Source organism: Uloborus diversus, chromosome 8, assembly GCF_026930045.1.
Source record: "Uloborus diversus isolate 005 chromosome 8, Udiv.v.3.1, whole genome shotgun sequence".
In the NCBI taxonomy this organism is placed as follows: Eukaryota; Metazoa; Arthropoda; class Arachnida; order Araneae; family Uloboridae; genus Uloborus; species Uloborus diversus.
Genome location: NC_072738.1, coordinates 123,966,181 through 123,987,995, shown reverse-complemented (window position 1 = coordinate 123,987,995; position 21,815 = coordinate 123,966,181). Strand labels below are relative to the sequence as shown.

At 32.3% G+C, this 21,815-nt stretch overlaps 1 protein-coding gene across 1 annotated transcript in view; it reads right to left on the bottom strand.

Annotated features, from left to right (window-relative positions):
- LOC129227574 (sorting nexin-14-like) overlaps positions 1-21,815 on the bottom strand; it is a gene marked incomplete at its 5' end in the record, with an annotated part of 49,101 nt that extends 27,286 nt beyond the window's left edge. Inside the window, 11 exon segments of the mRNA XM_054862157.1 lie at positions 726-784; positions 894-1,018; positions 6,073-6,228; positions 6,318-6,432; positions 9,040-9,123; positions 9,991-10,035; positions 11,889-11,964; positions 12,057-12,295; positions 12,994-13,081; positions 15,560-15,603; positions 21,669-21,815. Coding sequence (XP_054718132.1) covers positions 726-784; positions 894-1,018; positions 6,073-6,228; positions 6,318-6,432; positions 9,040-9,123; positions 9,991-10,035; positions 11,889-11,964; positions 12,057-12,295; positions 12,994-13,081; positions 15,560-15,603; positions 21,669-21,815 — 1,178 coding nt within the window.

Sequence of the window (21,815 nt, the reverse complement as noted above, 5' to 3'; positions counted from 1 at the left end):
AGAAATGTAAAGAATTAAGGCTACTTGTGGGAAAATGTCGTTACCCGTAAATGTATTATTTTTGCTTAAGGAAAATTTAAGAATGTGATGAGAGAACCTAAATTAGAAATAAACATTTTTAAAGCTTGAGGGCATACACTATAATTTAAAAAATTTTTTGAGAGTATACGGCATATATGGAGTATACGCTATGGGAACATCACTGGTTGCATTCTCCTGCTCCCTTGTCAAATTGTCAGTTTCCTCCTCTCACAAAGTGTAACATCATTTGTGGATGAACCACATAGCGTAAAATCTAGAAATTTAGAAAGTTTTTAAAAAAAATTGGAAAGATTTAAAAAAAAAGAAAAAGAAAACTACATTAATTTATTCTGCAACTAAGAAAATATTAAGCATCTAGATTATTATCTTCTTTAGTGCCAGGCAAAAATAGACAAATGAAAAAGTAAAATAGAAAGAAACTTGCATAACTGTCATCTAAGTATTTTAATCTTTCTTTCTTTTTTTTTTTTTTTGATGTTATCACCGTTAGAATATGCATTCATGCTGAAATTGAAAATTAAACTTTTCTGCAAATGACATTCACAAAATTTAAAATTTGTAAACATATTGAACTGTAGCTTAGTGAAAATACTAAAAAAGTTCTTACAAGCTATTTTCTTTTTACTTTACAGGCATGAAAATATACATTAACATTTAAAAACTAAAGGTTCAACATGACTTACTTTCCAGCACCCTTGGAGTTAGAACTGTTATATCTTTCTCCACACAACAGGCTGAAATACTAAAAAAAAAAAAAGTTTTTATAGGTGTCATAAAGCAATGTTTAGGTTAATAACTATTTACAGCAAAACATACCAAGAATATTATAAGATTAACCAAAATATGCTCACTCTTTCACTTTGAAGAAACATAGGGCAATATGTATTTTCCAATAACTTGTAAACATGATCATAAGCACGATATAAAGGAGTAGTTGTCCGCAATTTAACTACATTCTCTGGAGGTCCTGCAATAACTAAAACAGGGTTCATACCCTTTAGGCAGAAAAAAATTCAAGCACTTTTCAAGTACTTTTCAAGGTAAAAAATGTTGTTTTCAAGGCAATATCATAAATTTGTACTAACAATATAGTATGCAGATTTCATTTACTACAAACACATAGAAATAAGGCAATAATACAAAAAGTATAGGAAAACAAAATTGCTTTTTCTACAACGAGAGACAATTTGATGAAAGATCTACTGCGTTGAAAGTTTTTCTGAAAATTTTGAAAAGTTTGGTCATAAAGAGAAGCAGATACCAAGAGGTTTAATTTTGGGGTTTTTTAAAGGTTGCAGCAGTCAGAGGTTTGTATATTTTCTAGAATCAGCAAATTAATACTTTAAAAAAAAAACTTTCATAAGTGCTTTCAACTTTTATGGGAAGAAACTAAAATACCCAAGTTCAATGGCATTGCCAGAGAGGAGTTTTTGAAGTTACTCCCCCCCCCCCCCCCCGATTTCAACATTTATTTCCAATATCTATACAGTGGTTTATTACAATATAAGTGCGGTTAGGACAAAAACACTACCCAGAAAGTTATTTCAGTTTGCACTATTAGGTTCTAATAATATTAGGTTTGCAAATCATTTATAAGTATGCAAATCAATTATTCGTATGTATTTATTAGCTGTTCAGCCAATAAGGCATTTCAACTGTCCTCAAGTAAATTTAAAAATTAGGAAGTAAGAAAAGTTTATGAAAGTCCACAGTCCAGTCTCTACACCTCAAAATATACAAAAGCAGCTTAAGCAGTGATAAATACTCTGAATGCAAACTTGAGCCTATTCAGCTTTCATTGATTAACTTGCAATAGACAATAAATGTGCAAGTTCAGATTTATAGAGCCATATTTCGAAATTGAAAAGATTCACAAGAAGTTGACATATATTATGACAAAAGTAGTTTTATTTTGGGAAAAAAATGGGTTATTGTTGAAATTAGAATTTAAATTTAGAAAGGCAATAATATTCAGGTGATTTGTGAGTTCATAAAAAATTACCTGAAAGTTTCAAAAAGCAAAATGGGGCGAGGGGGGGGGGAATAATTTTTAAAACTAAAACCCCTATTACTTGAATCTACATATGTACAAAAATAATTTTTGCTATGCATACAGTTCATAAAATAGTTTATTAAGTCGAAATATTCTGTATAGAAATACCATGCCCATTGCCCACTGCCTGTTGATAACCAGCAACAGGCACTGGGCCTAGCTAGGCTGGTACTGGTCAATTTATTAGATCCAAATGAAGATGAATGACCCTCCTTAAACTATCTACCCCTTTGCTGATTAAAGCCTCTTTCAGTAAGCTCCAAGCACCCACAACCTTAATAAAGTAGTAATTTTGAACATTTGAGGAAAAGGGGAAAATTGGAGATATAGGAAGGTAAAAGCATAAAAACGAACACTACTGGATTTCAAGTGAATAATCATAACACAACCACCCCTGTTATACACCTTATTTATTTTAGCAGACATAAAAAATGATGTACTTATAAATAAAATTATATAAATCAACTTTATATTTAAAATACAAACTTTAAGTTAATTTGTTAGGTGCTCAACTGCTGAAATTTAAATTTTTAAAAAAAAAAATCTATTATGACCAAAAATTAGGTAAAGATAATCATTCAAAATTGCAAAAATAAATAAGCAAATAATTAAACAAGACCAAGGTAATAAATTCTTTAACTCTTTAGTTATTAAAATAAAACATAAAATGAGCAAATCTGATGTAGCAGTGTCAAAATAACAACTAATTGCCAAAAATATAAAAATATTTACAAAATGCAAAAGGATTGAAATCTCAAACAAGGGAAGCAAATTTTTGCGAATTAAGTTTAATGTTGTCATGTTTCCCATAAAATAAACTTATATTTTACTGAAATTAAGCATAAAATATGCTAATCTACGGTAGCAAATATGAAAATAACATCTGATTAGTGAATATATTTAAATATTTGCAAGATGCAAAAAGATTGAAATTTCAAACACGAAAAGCAATTTTTCGCAAAGTCTTAGTTCGTTCGACGTGGCATGTTTCCCATGAAATAAATTTATTTGATTTTTATTAAAATTAAACAAAAAATATATTAATCTAAGGTAGCATATGCGAAACTAACATTTGATTAGCCAAAATATTTAAATATTTGCAGGATGCAAAAAGATTGAAATTTCAAACGCAAGAGCAATTTTCCGTGAAACCCGAGTAAGTTCAATGTTGTCATGGTTCCCAAATTAATTTCTTTGTTAATTAATGAAATTAAACAAAAAATAAACTAATCTAAGGTACCATATGTCAAAATATCTTTCGGTTGTAAAAAACATCAAAATATTTACAAGATGCAAAAGGATTGAAATCCCAAACACGGAAGCAATTTTTCGCGATGTTGCATACTGAATACATGTTCAGAAAATTGCATTGGTGAAATACTTTTTTAAAACTTCTAAGCACAATTCGTTAATTTTTGAGAGAATTTAAGCACTAAGAAACTTTTTCAAGGTTTTAAAACTTTTTCAAGGTTTTAAAACTTTTTCAAGGTTTTCAAGCACTTGAAAATGAACTTTTTTTTTTCAAGCACTTTTCAAGGTTTTTCAAGGGCGTACGAACCCTGTAAAAAGAAAAAAAGGGAGGAGAATTTTAGTAAAAGGATAGATGTAAAAAAAAGTATAAATTACCAAATTATAATTGAATCAGCTTTCAAAGTAACTCCTCCAAAATATTTGGGCAGGACTTTAATATATATTATACAATATTCTTACAATAATATCTCATTAAAAAAGAACTAATATAGAAAAAAAGTAAATTGGATTTAGCATTAAACAGAAATCTGACTTAAAATTGATTAAAAAGCATTTCAAATTTCAGCTCATGTTTGCTTATAAAACATTGATTTAGGGTTTTTAATTTTACAGAAACTATTTTTAATGTTAATTATTACAACCAATTAGATACAAATCTCACAAGACATTTTTATAGGAAGGGGCAATTGTTTGAAAATATCTTAAAGTTCTTCTTTTCTGAAATTAATTGAAAAAAATATTAGCTATAAGAAAATTTATTAAGTATAGTAACTCATTTTTATTCATATCTAAACAGATTCATTTTATTTACATTTCTTAATAAGAATTCATGGAATGTTCAAAATCTTTCAAAATTTATTTTCCAACAAAGATATTGTGACTTTATTAGCTATTGCTTTCAAAAAGATACTCAATTGGTATTACTACGGCATTTGAAACAAACACAATGAGAATATGTAGCAGACTATGCAATAATGTTTTACATTACTTAAACTATTGTCCTTCACTTTCTTGGTCACCACACCAGGTTAAATTTCTAAGATCGATCCAACTATAATTTAGAGCTGCCACTTGGCAAGTTGTTTCAGAAATTTGGCGATTAATGCTTATTATCAGTAATAACTGCGGGACTTTCCGCAATTAAAAGAGAAAGTTGATTTTTCTTTTAGTCATTATAAATAAAGAAAGGAAAACATCCAGCCTCCATTTTAATTTTGACATCTTGAATTCAAATTATGTTTTTTTTTTTTTTTTGCAATCACAAATTGCGATAAGGCCCCACTGGTGGAGTTTCTTGTTTCTACAAATGGAATAGAAACAGTCAACAAATTTGACCCCCCGATTTGACAAATTAAACCTGTCATATGATTGGTGATTTTCTAGAACAGGTGATATGAGGCATATCCATAAAAAAAAAATGATGATGATTAAGATGCAATAATAAACCACCATAACACTTATAAAGATTATTTACAGCCTATAACATTATGCATTTTTATTTCTTATTAATCTTAAATGATGGGAATTAGTAATCTGGAAATTTTGTATTCAGATGAAGTTTTGCTGATTAAGTTCCTATTTATAGGTGATCTTGCCTGAGAAAATATAATTTTACACCTCCCCCCCCCCCCCCCCCAGTGTTTAACATAAAGTCTGCCCAGAAAAAGTGAATAAAACAAACTGCAGATGATTTATTTGTAACTATGACAATGAAATATTTGCTCTCTAAACAAATATTAAAAACAACTGTCTCAAGAATCAGAGCATCATCAACTTCGATCAAGTGAGAATAATAAGCAATATGTGATTGCTCAAAAAAGAATTTCAGAACAAAAATTAAATGTAAAGCTTAACCTAATTTAGAAGTGAAGTATTTAGAAAACACTAGCTGCGTTGCCTGGCTTTGCCCGGTCTACCTTGAAAATAAAAATTGTGTCAAGTAAGGTATATTCAACAATCAGGCGTAAAAAATAAATTAAAAAAAACATAATTTCTCTTTCAAACAATGACGACAGACATTAAAATACTTTTAAGAAATCAAAGCCAGAAAGATGGATTTAAAATGCGTAACAATGGAAACACAAAATAAGTTTAAGGAATTAAAATGCAAAAGAAAATGGTCCACGATTTGAATGGAATCGAGATTTCTTAAACTTGATTTAAAAAGGCTTGTAACTTTTTTTCCTTTTGAGAAAAAAGCTTACTTTTTCGACCATAGGTCTAGTTAGATCTGGGGTAAAAACGGTCGCTTTTTCCAATGGCGTCAAAAAGAAAGCTGTGGGACAATTATTTCACTTTTTATTGATTTATTTAATGAAGAAAGTAGTGCCTAAATTTCAACTAAGCCTATAAAAATTTGAGCTAAAAACGCAAATAACTCCCGCCGTAATAAAGTTAGAGCATTGAAACAAATTGCGTAGAACGCGGGAAATTTTACCCTTTCTAACGATATGTAATATTAATATGTGCAAGTAATTTTTCACCCCCATATTTGAGAATTTATGTGAAAATTGGACGTAAATTGGAGTAAAAAAAGAATTATTCATCGAATTTTATTCAAACTGGTCTGCAAACCTTTCCAGGACTTAAAGGAACAAACTGAAAATTTCAGCGCAATCAGCCATAGTTCTCGAATTTTGCGAGTTCAAACACACAGACGCTTTTTGGGGACTTCATTTTATACTATGTAGAGATGAAAATTGTGTGTAAACAAAAATCATATTTACTGTTTTTGATTTCTTGCACAATGTCATCATCAAAATTTATTCTATCTAAAGCATGTGATGCAAAATAAGTATTATACATTTGTTGAGCTTGTAAATGTAATGCTTCCAATTCTTCTTTGGTCAAATCTGGATTCAATATTCTTGAATTAAATTCATCTATGAAAAATACATTAATAATTAACATAAGAAAATACTAGAGGAGCAACACAAAATTTGCGTTTAATAGCTCTTGGTTCACAACTTACCAACACTTAAATGAAACTGGAGAACATTGAGAGCAGATTCCTCTTTTAGAAACTGCATAAAAACATATAACAGTCTTTGATCTTCTAGAATCGTTTGAAATTCAGTATATAGAACCTGCAAATATTAATTTCGGACATTAGAATGAGAAGTAGACAAAAAATCGAAGGGGGGAAAAATGCACAAAACTCAAATTCTATAAAAAAGCGTGTGAAATCTTTTGAAAAATGGGATCTTGGACAAAAATACAATCAAACTTTGTTAACACTAATTCGACGGGCAGGCCAAAATATATCATGTTTTCTGAACTTTGTGTTAACCGATTTCTACTTTAACCAGATTTCGTGTAAGCAGACATCTTTTTTTTTTTGTGATTAGGAAAATATAGGAACCAAATTACATTTGCACAAAAGTGTACACTAGGGTGGTTCAAAAATACAGGTAAAAAAAAAAGTTTCTCCCAGATAACAGGACGCTTCTCAATATTTTTAGACTTGTGGATAGTAATATACTGGAAGAATTTCAGCTTCCTATTTCAACTGAAAGAGGGTGCTCAACCCCCTCCCCCAAACTTCCTAAGTATGGGGAGGGGGTTAAAAAAATACATTAAGCTGAAAAAACAATGCTACATATTATAATATACACAAGTTATATGCATATACATTGCAATAAAATAATTATTTGCAAAAAAAAAAAAAAAAAAAAAAAAAAAAAAAAAAAAAAAAAAAACAGCTGGGGAAATTAAATGTTTCTAAATTTGACTTTTTTTTATGCTAGGGCTAATGTTAACTTAAGGGGTCATTGAGCACCCTCTTAAAATTTGAGTAAAAAGCTAAAATTTTTACAGCACAGTACTATTAGTAAATCAAAAAAAAAAAAAGGAGGGGGGGGGGGGGTCTTGGACTCTAGCTGAAAAAAAAATTTTTTTAACCACCTTAGTGTACACATAAACCTTATATTTATAGTTTAACTAAGAAGCTTATATTAAGTAACTTATATTAATTATCAAAACATTTTACTATCTGTATACTTCTACTTGAGCCTGTATACTTCTACTGTACCTGTATACTTCTACTGTACACTACTATAGGTTTTTACTTCAATGTTTTGAAGCAATATCCTTTTACAAAAGTATATATATCTCTTCTAAACAGTTTTTTTTTCTCCCCCCCCCCCCCCCCCCCCGACCTTAAAATTTTCTTCGTCTTATGCGGGATTTCTTCTAAATCATGTTTGTGTTAAGCGATTGATTTAACACTACTTTGATGCTTTAGTTGATGGGGAATGGCACTTATTGCTCGTTATGTGAGTTTGTGTTAACGGGGGTTGACTGTAAAAGAGAAAATGTAAAATATATATCAGGTTTGCCAACCTCACAAAATGGATGAGCAGGAGGATTTTTTTTTACTTTGGAACTATAGCACATTCAGCAAGTGATGGTGGAAGTAAACAAAGCAATGTGACACTTGGGGATTGTTGTCTGCTTGGTGCTGGGATGTTAAAAACAGTGCCAATCAGGTAAGAAAAATCTTCATGAATAGAATCGGCAATCCAAAGAGTAATTCATGAAAGTGGTAAATATTGGCGCCAATTTGCAACCCTCTTTGTTTACTTCTGCAATCACTTCTCACTGAATGTGCTCTAGATGAATACTCATAAGATATTCACACTTTTAATGTTCTTAGACATAATTCAAAGAAACCTTAATTTACACGGCATAATATTTATATTTTTAAGTTAATCTTTTTCTAAAGGCAATTTAAAAACTTAAACAAAAATACTGATTAATGCTGTTTCAATTTTTAAAGATTATTCAAAACATTATTTGCAATATTTTTCATCAGTCTAACAATTAATTAAAGTAGGCAGCTTTAAATGCAATAAAAATAAAGACATGCATACAATTATACTTTAACATGCATACATGACCATGAGAAACTTAAGAGAAATGCAAATAAATTTTTTAAAAAAGAAAATTTTACTATCAAATAGAAAAATTTTACTAAGCAAAAACCTTCTCAAAACACAAAGTCTCAAGTATTCAAGTTATTTAAAGCTGTATAGTAGCTACTTAAGCATTTATGAAAAACAGAATGTCCAAATTTTTGGCTTTAAGTCTTTTGATTTTCTAAATTACAACTAAAATGAAGGAAACATTTTTTATTGCATAAAAAGCAGGAGAAACTCCTTTAGTGGCAGGAGACCATAGATTAAACATGAAAGCAGGAGTCTTCTGACTCAGGCAGGAGAACTGGCATGTCTGCTACACAACTCAAGTAATAATCACCAAGTAATTTTAAAAATAGAACATTTGTGAAGGTACAATAAGACATTGATAAAAGAAGCCAGTACTGAATACTCTATAAACATAGCAGTAGTTTTTCACGAAGGATTTTTTTCAGGGAGAATGACTACCAAAAATGTTGAAATTTAAAACATATAACGTTGGTCAAACTTGTCTCATTTGTTATGTTTCTACATCAATAAAAAAGGTAAGAAAATAAACATTTCTTAAATTTTAAAAATTGGAAATTCTCTCAAAAATTTTAGAAAATATCAGAAATACTGACGAAAACTGGAAGAATCTCGTCCCTATAATTTAAAATATTGAGCTTATATCTTAAGAAACAGTCTTTTCAAAATCGAGCATTACAAGATTGTACATTCAGAGCCTTTCAATTAAACATAAAACCTTCTATATTATTGCAATAAATCATACTTTACCGGTCTCTTATTAGTAGAGTGAGAAGAAACAAAATTAGACAAGAACTCCACACTTGGTTCATCGCTATCAGGCAAATCAGCCATCTAGTAAAAAAAAATTAAAAATGCTTAACTTGGGCAAATCCAGTTTAAATATGAAATCAAATAAACTGCAATCTTTATTTTTGATCTTAGCTCATTGAGTTTATCATGTTATTTTACAGTTGTCATTCTTTTGCATAGAATTTGTTTCAATCTTGTTTTGTAGGAATCAGAGGTTCCCCCGCCCCCCCCCCCAAAAAAAAAGCAAGAGCCCTCCTACAAAGAGGAAAATATCCCGCAAACACCCCCTAAAAATTTCAATGGCACAGTCTATGCCATATCCCCCCCCCAGGTTAAAATCCTAATTGTGCTTTTGTTTCCTTTTCAAGTTTTTGTTCAAATCGGTTTTCATTCCTTCACACCCACTTTTTGCAGGATTTTTTAGTTCTCTCTCCCCCCTCCCCCTCCTACTTTGCTGCAGATTCACATGTTTCTCATATCTTTGAATTCAATAGTTTTATGGTCTTGTAGCTTTCTTCAATCATCCTTTTGGTTGTAGGGTTAATCTGTTTTAAGAATTAAAATTCCTATTTTTCTTACATGTGTACTAATATCTTTTTTCTTTTCCATTTCATTCTCTATTTCAAACAAATCTAAGGTTCTTCTGCTTATATATAGGAGTTTTGTAAGACCCCATTTGGAGTATGCTGTTCAGTTTTGGTCGCCTTATCTGAGGAAAGATAATTAAATTACTAAGGGGAGTTTCAGTTTTAGATTATGATAACAGACTGAATAAGCTTATGTATAGCCTGGAGTAAAGGAAAGTCAGAGGAGACATGATTCAGTTGTTTAAATTTATGAAAATGAAAGATGTTAATGGGCTCATTCTGTAGTAACCTAAATTATTCTAATTTAATCAAACATACTTACAGGAGTTTTATCAAAAAACAAAATAAGTAGCAGATTGATGATATCCTGTAATGGAAAAAAAAATGTAAATACAAATTTAGAATACATTCAAGAAAAATACAACAAATTATTTCAGATTACACAAATACATAGAATTACAATTATCCAAATCAATTGGAACCGAACCCTATTCAAATAATCAAAAATTCGGATAACTAGAATTTTCTGAAAAAGAGGTCTATTTTAATGAATTAATGTATAAATGTTGAAAAATGAGAGGAAAAAAAAACATTTTTGAAGAAAAAGAGCTTTTAATTAGTCAAATAGAAAGGTTATGCTTTTCATGCAAAGCATACTAATAAGTGCCATATACAGTACATACTGTACTGTAAATAAAAGTCATTGTTTGCGGAACTTCTAAGTCAAAATAAGGTGTTTGACTAGCTTCACAGAGGGAAGGATAATAGCGTGTGTCAACAGAATCATTAATTTGGGGAACGCAGAAAGTGCAATAACCTTAGTTTTTTTGCTCAAATTCTGAAAGCGATTTGGAAAGTTGGAGTTCAGATAATTGGAGTTTCACTGTGTTCAATATCACTGTATATTAAAAAAAAGGGGGAACTCTTTTCTGTATTTTTTCTCATTATATAAAATTTTGAAAAGTCCTAATTTAATCATTTTAAAAATAGTACATTAAGCATTTTTGAGACAGTCAACTCTTGACTATAAAAACAAGTACACACAACACTCAAACAACTTCCTACTAGAAAAATAGCAAAAAAATGAAAGTTTAAATCTGTAACTTAGAGCCAGATGGACAGACGTAAGTCATAACCGCAACTTTACAGGAGAGAGAAAAAAACTTTTTTTCTGGGATATGCATAGGATGGGATGCATGTTCCTTTAATCCTGGTAAAAATTTGAAAAGGGTATTTTTCAAAGAAATACGTCCACATGGCTCCATGTGGAATAAGTTTCTACATACAATGCAATAATGAATATAGAAAATCGCAACTTACTTTAGTCTGGCTCTGAGGTACAGAAATTATCACTATACTATATTATTTAAATTGAATGTACTTATTTAATATTATTTTTACAAAATTTTGTAACAGTTTGGTCTAAAATTTCAATTTTGTATGAGGTGCTTAGTGTCAAAACAAGCTCAATCCATAAAATTTCAATAGTGTTTTGTGTTTTCTTTTCATAATTCGATACTTTTTCGTCCATACTTTCATGCCACAAAACGATTGGAATGATTCCAACTCAATCAGGACAAAAACAGCTGCTGAAGACCCATTTTACTTCAAATCAGCTCAAACCAAGCTTTTAATAAAACATCACTACAAAAACATGTAAGTAACATTAACAACATTGTAATAAATTGCTCAATCACTCACATTTATGATTGATTGTACAGGGTACATGTCATGAAATTGAGATATAACATGAATTAAATTGGAATTTAAATGAAAACTTGAAAAAAAACTTTATTTACTTCAAAATAAGTTCAACCCAAATTGTTTTTATCTGTAAGCAATTAGTCTGTTTTTGGCTGACCACCTAACCGAAACACCTGTCTTACACCCCAGAGCCCTGGGTCACAAAAACCGAGATGGTCACAGGCTTTGTCCCCCATGGGCTGTTATAGAACTGAGCTTTGAATAATTAATCAATGCTGCTAATTTAAAAAAGGAAACAAAAATGAAGTTTTACACTGAATGTTATTCAAGTGAAAAAATAAAATCTTTTGCAAAAATTAAGCAAGTAGAGTGTGAAATGTTTTTTTCTCTTCCCAGAATTTTTTTAAAAAAATGGATTGAACTGGTTGTGATACGATAAACCTCATATAAACTTAATTGATATTACTACATACAAGTACAATATTAAAGATCAGAATAAAAAGAAAAGCAACTCACTGGGTCTCCAATTATATCCATTAAAGGTAGAAATACACTATTGCAAAATATTTCTCGCACTAAAGAGCTAGCAGTTCTGAAAGTAAAAAAAAAAAAAAATATTTATACATGGATACATATAACAGGAGACAAAATAAATTTTAAAAGCATAATGAATGTAATAAGTACCTGCAACGCAAATATTTTTGCTGCACGATGAAGGGAAGAACATTAGAAGTAAGATGCCTCAAGTAGCTAAGCTCTGCCTGCCTACTTTGCATTGCTGGGTGCAATTTTTCACCCAAATAGCAAAGAACTGTTTCTTCCATATTAGTTGATTTTCCTAGTTTCTGAGCTTGAAGATAGCAGTCCAGATGCTTAATTAGAGCATTAATGGCTTTTTCAGTAATTAGTTTCACAATGTCAACCTGTAAAAAGATTTTAAAAGTAGGTGTTATTTTTATTAGCAATGTTAACTATTTTTGATAATACCTAGCAGCTTTTTAAAACCGATCAGTTGCTGGAAATTGACGACATTAATTTTTCGATTTCTAAAATTTTGCAGTTTTGTCGGTCTCTATCCACTAGACATACCCGTGCAAATATCTATCACCCTGGATTTAATTAATCTCGTTTTGAAAAACGAACATCTTTTGCCCTTTATTTCTGAAGATGCTAAATTGTTGTAGAAGGTCAAAATACAGAAAAAAAAAATGTTGGAAGTAACATTGACATTAAATTCTGCTAAAATGACTGATTTAAAGAAATTTTTTACTGCATAATTTTGCTATAAAATTAATGATAAATTACTTTCATAGCACAATTAATATGTGCAGTATATAATAAAACTAATGACAAAATAACTTGCCAATCTTGCCTTTTTAATATTTTAAGAAAAACTAAATAAATTTAAACTTTTATTCATTCAGAATTTTATTCTGATTTCTTTCAACAATTGAGAGACACTAAACGTTTTCTCTATTTTGAATGCTTTTCTAGCCTTCCAATTTAAGCATTATTTTTTAATTTTCGAAAATTTTTTCAACATTTGATCCAGAAAAAATATTCAAAAAGAGATATTAATTTAATTTTCAAATTAATTCTTCTCTCTTCCTCAAGAGCTTACCTGTAATGCTCTTCTTAGAAGACTAGAAAAAAGGAACCTTAGAGAAGTTCTGATTTCTTGAACAAAATCTTCATCTTTACTTAATTCACTAGATTAAAATAATAGTAATTAATTTATATGCAGAGAGGCAAACACATAAAAGTTTAATTTTAAGTTTGAACTATTCACAACACTGGTTAAATACCCAAAAAGAAGAATACAATAAAAATCAAACTTAAACCTGAAAAAACTTGGGCAAAACTACTTACTAATGTTTACCATTGTTAAGAATTAGTTTAAAATATTTTTTACCTAAATAAGTTTTAGTACTCAAGTACAAGAGAAATTGCTGAAATGGAGATTTTTTATATTAATGAATAATTTATTGCTCTTGGCTATCCATAATAGGGCAACTCCTTTTAATTCACATTTTACCTAAAATAAGTCGTAACACTCAAATCTAAAGTTAATTCTGTTAAGAGAAATTGCTTAAACATTGATTTTTTGAATTAAAAAATACAAAAAGTTCCCGATTAAATGCAGTCTTTCTCACTAACCCCACCTCCCTACAATGATTAAGACTTTAAATGAATGCACTCACTTCAACTTAACAAGCACAAAATCTATCAATTACTGGTTAAAATATCAACACTAATAGTTAAAACTTGATTTTTAGATCTACACTACTTACGGGTGTAAACAAATCACCAGACCTGTTTTGAAAACTCCTTCCCTCCCCTATTTATTCTTAGTTCAACCAAGCTTGATCTGTTACAGTTAATCTGTTTGCATGATTTGCTGGCCTTTGTGTGTAATCCATTTGCAAGCTTGTTTTTGCTTTTACATTATTTTTTTTCATACTGTGTTAGTTTTCAGCTGTAGCGTAAATGTATGTGATTGTAATTTTTTAAAGCTATTGCATACACTAGTATAGTTTTTTACCTATTTTGTGGGCTATCTGCGAAATTTATTTATTCGCCTGCTGTGCTACTCAAATCCTCGGATAATAGGGAGTTTACTGTCGTTCATTGATCATGAGTAAATCAATAATGAGTAGTCAATAATAGGGACAATTGCTCCTGCAAGTTCATACTAGACGGATTCCAAAACTAAAGCCTGGTGACTAAACTAACTGCAAGCAGGCCTGAACCATGTTTTACCCATAATGCATTATCTATGGATTCTTTATTATTTATTTTACAAGTGTCACATATCAGCGTCAAAGCCATTTTTTCACAAGCTCGTCAGTACTTTTTGTCAATGTTTTCGATGATAATATTTTTTTCAATGTGACTAGAATCACACAAAACAGTCTGGGGAGTCCACCACTTTGGTTCTATTGATATAGTCTTGCAAAATCATGTCCAGTTAGACTGCTAAAATGAGCCCTGTAATTCTTTGACAACTAGGAATCCTTCTGCCTTCCTCCAGAGTTCTCTATTTTTTGTTAAGAGTATGTTGCATCATATCTTGTTTGAGAAATTGCAGGGGATCAGGTTATAACGAACAACTTAGTCACATGTACAGAAAGCAGAAGGTTCATGCATCGTTCTATCAAAGCTCCTTACCCTAGCCAGAACATCAGATTTTTTAGTGTCCACAATTCCACAATGGGCATAAATACATTGGAATGAAATTCTATTGGTCAACTCTTTAAGAAAAGGCATGTACTCCAAAATTATTTAGGAACTACAGTGAAATCCTGTTACAATGAACTTTAAGGGACTGTAAATTTTGTTCGTTGTAACGAGCATTTTGTTATAATGAAATTCAAGCAACGTACTAGAAATTAAATCGGGACTGAAATTTTATTTCGTTGAAACTGAAATTTCATTATATTGGTATTTGTTGTAATGGGATTTCACTGTATTTGGTTATTCAGAAAAGGCTGAAATGCGCTCTTAGAATCTGACAATACTACGGATTTAACTATAAAATTGTTTCTTTGCTTCAGTAGTCATTTTCCAGAAGCTGATAGCAAATCACAATGGCTTTCACATAATGGCAACCATGAGTGAACGTTATGGAAGAGGATGCAATTTGTTTTTGAAATGTGTAAAAAATTGGGATGTGCATAAAAGTATGATACCAATTTAAACGCATAAAATTTATGCTTAATGTGCAAAAGTTGGCATGCATGCACTATGTGCATATTTATCATTATTGATTTCTTTAAAGCTATTTCACTCCACAAATGTTTTTGTCACATCAAAACTTTCAATTATAGATAAAAGATGAAAAATACTGATCAAAACTTAATGTACTAAATAATGCAGTTAATTTTTGCAAGGCAAAATATATTTTAATTTAAAATTTACTGCTTCCTTCTGACAAACTTTGCACTTTACAGGCTCATCATCATGGTTATGGATAAGAGGCAAAGAAATCTTTTACACTACTAAATAAATTAATCGCAATTTCAATTTCTAACATTTTAAAACTTAAAACACTAAACAGATGCAGAATCTTTTACTTTTCTTTTCAAAGAATGCCAAAGAAATACATTAAAGAATTGTTGGCAAAATGGATAATTTGTCATTTTAATTTGCTCAGTAATCACAACCAACTCAATAGAATAAAAACTTACCTATACCAGGAATAAATATGTCTATCCATCACCAAATTTAATAGCTGAAAGAGAAGACAATTTTAGAACATATCACAATGTATATTAACATTACATGAACAATGCAATATTAATACAGCAATTGCTAATGCACTGGTGGATATTAACACTTGGGGGTCCATTACAATCTATTTTTGTGGGCTACTTGGTCCATTCTACTAAAAATAACAGAGTTTAGATTTAAGGTCGTGAGAAGTAAAGGACAGTAAGTAGATATTTTAAAAGTTTTGAATAAAACATGCTTAAAGTTCATCTCCTAGGTAGGCTTTCATTGAATTTTCTTTTTTTCTAAATCCTGCTGCATAGTGGTACCTATCAGGATTGCTTGTACTGTTTCTTTTCCAAAAACAGAAGATAGGTTTTTGATTCAGCACTTGTATCAATTTGCTTCTCACTACCCCATTTGTAAAAGTGTTTTTTACTACAACCATATATCTAAAGACAATAATTTTAACAAGCAATGTCAACAGGCACTAAAAAAATCGTTCTTACTATTATTACTATGACCAGCCTGGCCAGGCTCAAAGTCTGTTGCTGGTTGTCATATTTGTATTTTATTAGCAATGATTAAAAAAATTATCTGTCTTTTCTACTACTATCTAAAATACTGTCTTTTCATTTTCTCCCCTAAGGCATTGTTTTGCAGCACAAGGTGATGGGGAGAAACTAATGCAAAATGTAGTATTATTGATTATAGAGGAATTGGAAAATCTTTTTTTTTTGTTTCACATGCATTTTAGAGTCTCCTTCAGGGCCTTAATGACGTTGAGCCTAGTGCCCGATCTTCTATCAAGTTTTCATACCAAGTTTTAACAGGTGAAACAGTTAAGAGTATATTTGCTGCCTCTAAGAAATTGCCGACTAAGGCAAGGGACAGACAGGGCTTGCTCCACCTAGATCTGGCACTGGTTGGGCCACTTCGTACTTACGAGACTGTAAATTCACAACCAAGCTGTTGGATAAACTTATACTGAAGCTTATTGCTTGCACCATCATCACAGTTTGTTAAAACTTGAGGCAAAGGAAGCAAAATTGTGTGTGAATGATTGTATAGTATGCAAAGCATTTGCAATGCTGCAGCTTAAACTCAAATTTTCATTATTAACCTTTAGCCAACGGCGGTACATATGCTGTACTGACAAAAAGTGCTCTCTTCCTACGGCTGTGGTACAACGTCTGTACCAGTCCTTCCCTTCCCCCTCCAGTTACTTCCCGCAGTTGATAATCCTTTCACACACGCCTACGCAGGGAGAAAATGAATGAAACGCACTACACCCCTTTTGGGGGTCTGTCAATCAGAGGCGTTTGGCATAGTTTTGTTCCCAGTGAAGGAATGTGTGGCGAAGTTTCGAAAAAGAGGGGAGAAAGTTAAGCAGAAGTAAAATACTTGAAGGAAAGAAATTTTTGATAGCCTTTTTCTGTTTAATAACCCAATAGTAAGGCTTCCTATAATTAATAACAGCATATTTTACTGAGTACAAAACACCTATTTAGTTTAAGCAGTGTAGATATTTAGGGAGCAGAGCGCAAGAAACATCATTCTCCAAAATATTTCTTTTGTTATGGTTTTATAAAAATAATTAAACACTTGAAAAGCATATCTTATTTTGCTAACTTTTCGAAAATGAATATCATGCTGAATAAGAAACAACTTATCAATTTGCGATTTGCCACGTTTCATTTATTTCTTTATTTACATTTTAACTGAAAATTATTTGTAATACCGTTTCAACAAAACATGGAAAACATTCTAAAATCAATAAATTTGAAAGAGAGGTTCAATTAAGAATCTGTGTCGTGAATCTTTTGGTTTGAAAATTGAAAGTTAAACTAAATGCTTATTATTTTTTTTTTTTTAATAAAAAGAGTCACTAGCACAGCCAGAATTATCTTCTGGAGGGGGGTTTCTGCTCAAAACGAGCCTTTTCATATGTAAAAGTTATTGCACTAGGGATTTCAAGAATGTTAAAATCAAGGGCTCTGAGGGGTGTTTTTACCCCCCCCCCCCCCTTCGCTACGCCTCAAAATCTATCTAATTGATCACTTATTGAGTGAAAAGCATAAAAACTTAATTTTGATATTTTAGAAAATATAAATGTATTTCCTTGATATTTTGTCTATAGCGAATATTATTTCAGTAGAAAGTCAAAAGGACTAAGGATATGCTAAATGAAACAAAATAAGTATGGTACACCGGGGCACGTTTACGAGGATTTTTTTTTCGCTGAATTTTTAAATTTTATGGTTCAACTTAGGAATTCTTAAATGTTATGGCCTTATAAAGCAGTTAATAAAGCATAAATTTGTGCATTCAGTTTTCCCCCTATTTGTATTTAAGGGGCTTAAAATGTTAATTTTTAAGTCAAAGTCGGTTGCTCCTCTTTCTTCCTTGCGCAAAAAAAAGAGGTTAAGTGAAAAGATTTATAAGAGCACCTGATATATCTTACTCAGTTTTCAATGAGAGTCTAATGTCTGTTTATTTTTTTTTCTGTTAATTAATTCTTACATTTGGAACTGTTTATGCCAGTAAAAAATGGAAGAAAAAGGTTGGTTTTCTGTTTACTCATGCGTATTTTTTTTTACTTATCTTCTCTTACTCACAAATAACAACGTACTATGCAGTGAAAATGTATTATAAAGATAGTACATAAATAGGAAATGTTGAAAAGAGGAAAGACTTGGAATCTAAAACAAATTTGCCCAGATATTTTTCTTGTGCATTGTGAAGGGAGCGGAACTTAATCCTTCAACAATTACTAGAGGTATTTCAACCACAATTAGAAGAAAGAGTGAATGGGGATATCAGGGGATATGTAGGCTGTCTCTCCATATTATCTCACTCGACAGTGATTGACTTTGAAACGCCAGCTTCATATAAAAAAAAGGGTGCCTTGCATGCTCTAAAAGATAGATAAGCGCTAACGTTCTTTATGTAAATGAATACGATGTTCAAGCATATTCCGCTTGCACCTGCTCAGAAAAGCAAAGCAAGGAATTGTTCGCTATTATTGTGGATTCTTTCTTGGACACACGTATTAGTGTCATCATTTTTCTGAATAGCCAAGCTGAAAAGCAAAGTTGCCTCCCTTCAATCTAAGGTATTCTACATTGTATTTACAATGGCTTTGTCTCAATTGAACGCTATTTACCTCCGCATTTTAGCGCATAGATAAGGACATCTGGCATTTATTGAATCCAGTGGTCTACCTCACAAATAGAGTTTGATATTTATTATTTTGTTGTCGTTAGCCTTAGGTTAGATGAGAAGCGTTATTTCAGTGATTTCAATTTTAAAACTGAACCAAATTAACTTACAGAAAATCTAAACCTAGAGAACCCCATAAGGAACAAGGAGGGAAAAAAAATATTTTCAAACCATTGAATAAGTGATGACTAGCCAAGTATAGTGTCCCACTATAGTAACCCTGTATTGCGGAGAGCTCAGCGGTCGAAGTGGACATCGCCCCCTTTATGCTGTCCTATTCGGGGGGGAAGGAACTAAGAAAGCTTTGAGCCGTAGGGAGAGGAAAAAGATAATTGTATAGTTGCCGTAGCCTAAAGGTTAAGAGTGACAAAATAAAATGATGGTCTTTTCTGGCAAGTTAACTTACGACACTTGGATTGCAGTATGATTACTCATTAATTTCAGAACCAACAAATGAGATTAAACTAGAATAAGCAGGACGTAAGTTTTAAAAATAATATCATAGAGGTTGGATAGAAACGGAGCATTTGGCATTCAAATTGAAATATTTTTCAAGTTACTTCTATGACTTAAATATTATAAGATTTGAACTTGAACATAATCTCACAGTATAAGTTCTGCTCTGTCTAGATCAGCGGTCGACAACCCATCGATCGCGATCAATCGGTCGATCTCGAGCCTATTTTCAGTCAATTGCGAAAATATTTTTTCCTTGGTTTCTATTCGAGTACCATTTTTTGAAACAAAATTAGGTTTAACGTCAAAATTAATTGAAAATTTTCCACAATTTTTATGTTTAGCCAAACTTTTTACGGTCACTATTTTATCAATTTTAAAACAAGCGATATACTTATGAATGAAAATATTTCTATGTGAGTTTACAGTGTTCACGTAACATTATTTCAATCAAATTAAAGCAACTATTTAATTAGTAGTTAAGTCTATTTTGATAAGATTCTGCCTATAATTTGAAGTCAGCATAATCTTAACTTAACTGCAAATGCAACACGACGGTTTAAATCCCCCTTCTCCTCCAAGTTGATCTTCATTTTCACCGAACTTGGAAAGTAGATCTTCAGTCGATTGGTTGCCGACTGCTGGTCTATATATATACACTGGTGTGCAAAAATTAAGGACGAAGTCGAAAGATTAGCATATCAGCTGAACGAAGAGGCAGAGCAGACAGAAAGACCAATCAGGAGATTAAGTAAGGTGATGTATGGTAGCATATGCGCAGATATGCAGGCAGACGTAATGGGGAGTGTCTGAGTAGTATAAAGCATGTTGTCGGTGTAAGATCAGTATTTCTGGCAAAGAGATTGCACGCCGTATAGCAGTTAAAATCACACCAAGTTGCTGCCTCAGCAAGAAATGGCGAATAATCAATCTGTTAGACGACATCTGGATGCTTTTACCCGAGGTCGAATCATTGGGAAGTTAGAGGAAGGCTGCAGTGTGACAAGTGTGGCTGCAGAGTTCGGCATTGCTCACAGCATCGTTTCACGACTTTGGAGACAATTTCAAACTACAGGAAGAGCTATCCGGGGGTTCAGTAGTGGACGTCCACGAGGAACCACACCCGCAGATGACCGGTATATTGTCTTACAGGCCAGAAGAAACAGGCGGCAGACAGCGGGAGAAATCTCTAGACACACGACACAGGCGACTGGACGACCGATATCGCGTTTTACCGTGGCCAGAAGACTGCACGGTGGTGGTCTGCTTGCACAACGCCCTATACGGTGTGTACCTCTAACGCCTGCCCATCGGAGAAGGCGTTCTCTGTGGTACCGGGAACACCGGAATTGGAGAGACAATGAATGGGGACAAGTACTCTTTACAGATGAGAGCAGATTCAGTCTGAGTAGCGATTCTCATCGCATACTCATCTGGAGAGAGCGGGATCATCCCTCGAACATCATTGAAAGGGACAGGTATAGAGGTCGCGGTGTTCTCGTTTGGGGAGGCATCATGCTTGGTAGTCGTACAGACCTTCACATCTTCGACGCAGGTTCAGTCAACGGGACCCGTTATTGTAACGAGATTCTTCTTCCATATGTGCGTCTTTTTAGAGGCGCTATGGGTCCGCAGTTCCTTTTCATGGACGACAATGCACCATGTCATCGCACAATAGCTGCCGAACAGCTCTTAGAGAGTGAGGATATTGAACGTATGGATTGGCCGGCACGATCTCCGGATCTCAATCCCATCGAGCATGTATGGGATTTTCTAGGCAGACGCTTGGCAGCTCGTACTTTACCACCAGTAACGATTCAGGAGCTTCGATTGGCGCTGCAAGACGAATGGGCAGCAATGCCTCAACAATTCATTGACACCTTTATTCTCAGCATGGGCAGACGCTGTGAAACCTGCCTAGCAGTCCGGGGAGATCATATCCCCTACTAAAGACCGGATGTTTCTTGCTGGACACCCATCACAGGGATGTTTCGGCCTTCAGTCACATTGCGCTCCGTGCTACTTTTTCAATAAAGCTTCTTTTTATCCCTCTGATTTCTCTTTTAGTAAGTGTTGCTTACATTACACATGTCCTTACGTATTGGGGATCTTACGGTATTAATTGTGTTTTTTTGGAAAGCTTTTGTACAAAATTATATTGAAAAAACCGTCTCATCCTTAATTTTTGCACACCAGTGTATGTCGTCGCCTTAGAACAACAGTAAGATATCTTATCCCAGAAATAACACTAAGATACCTTACTGTTGCTCTGAAGCGACAATATAAGAATTTGGAATTTGAACACTACCCACTGCAATGGGTTTTAGTAGATTAAAAATAAAAAATATTTTTTAAATTCTTATTCTGATTTTAATCCCATCCAGGTGGAAAAAAAAAGACTGAACATACTTCTTCCAAGGCTTGATCAACTTCTTTTGGCACTTTAAGATTCATCCAGGGTTTAGCTGTATAGACATTTAGCTCTGGACGATGCCGGCAACAATCGATAACACCACACCGAGAGCACACAGTACGTAATTTAGATCCAACATTTTC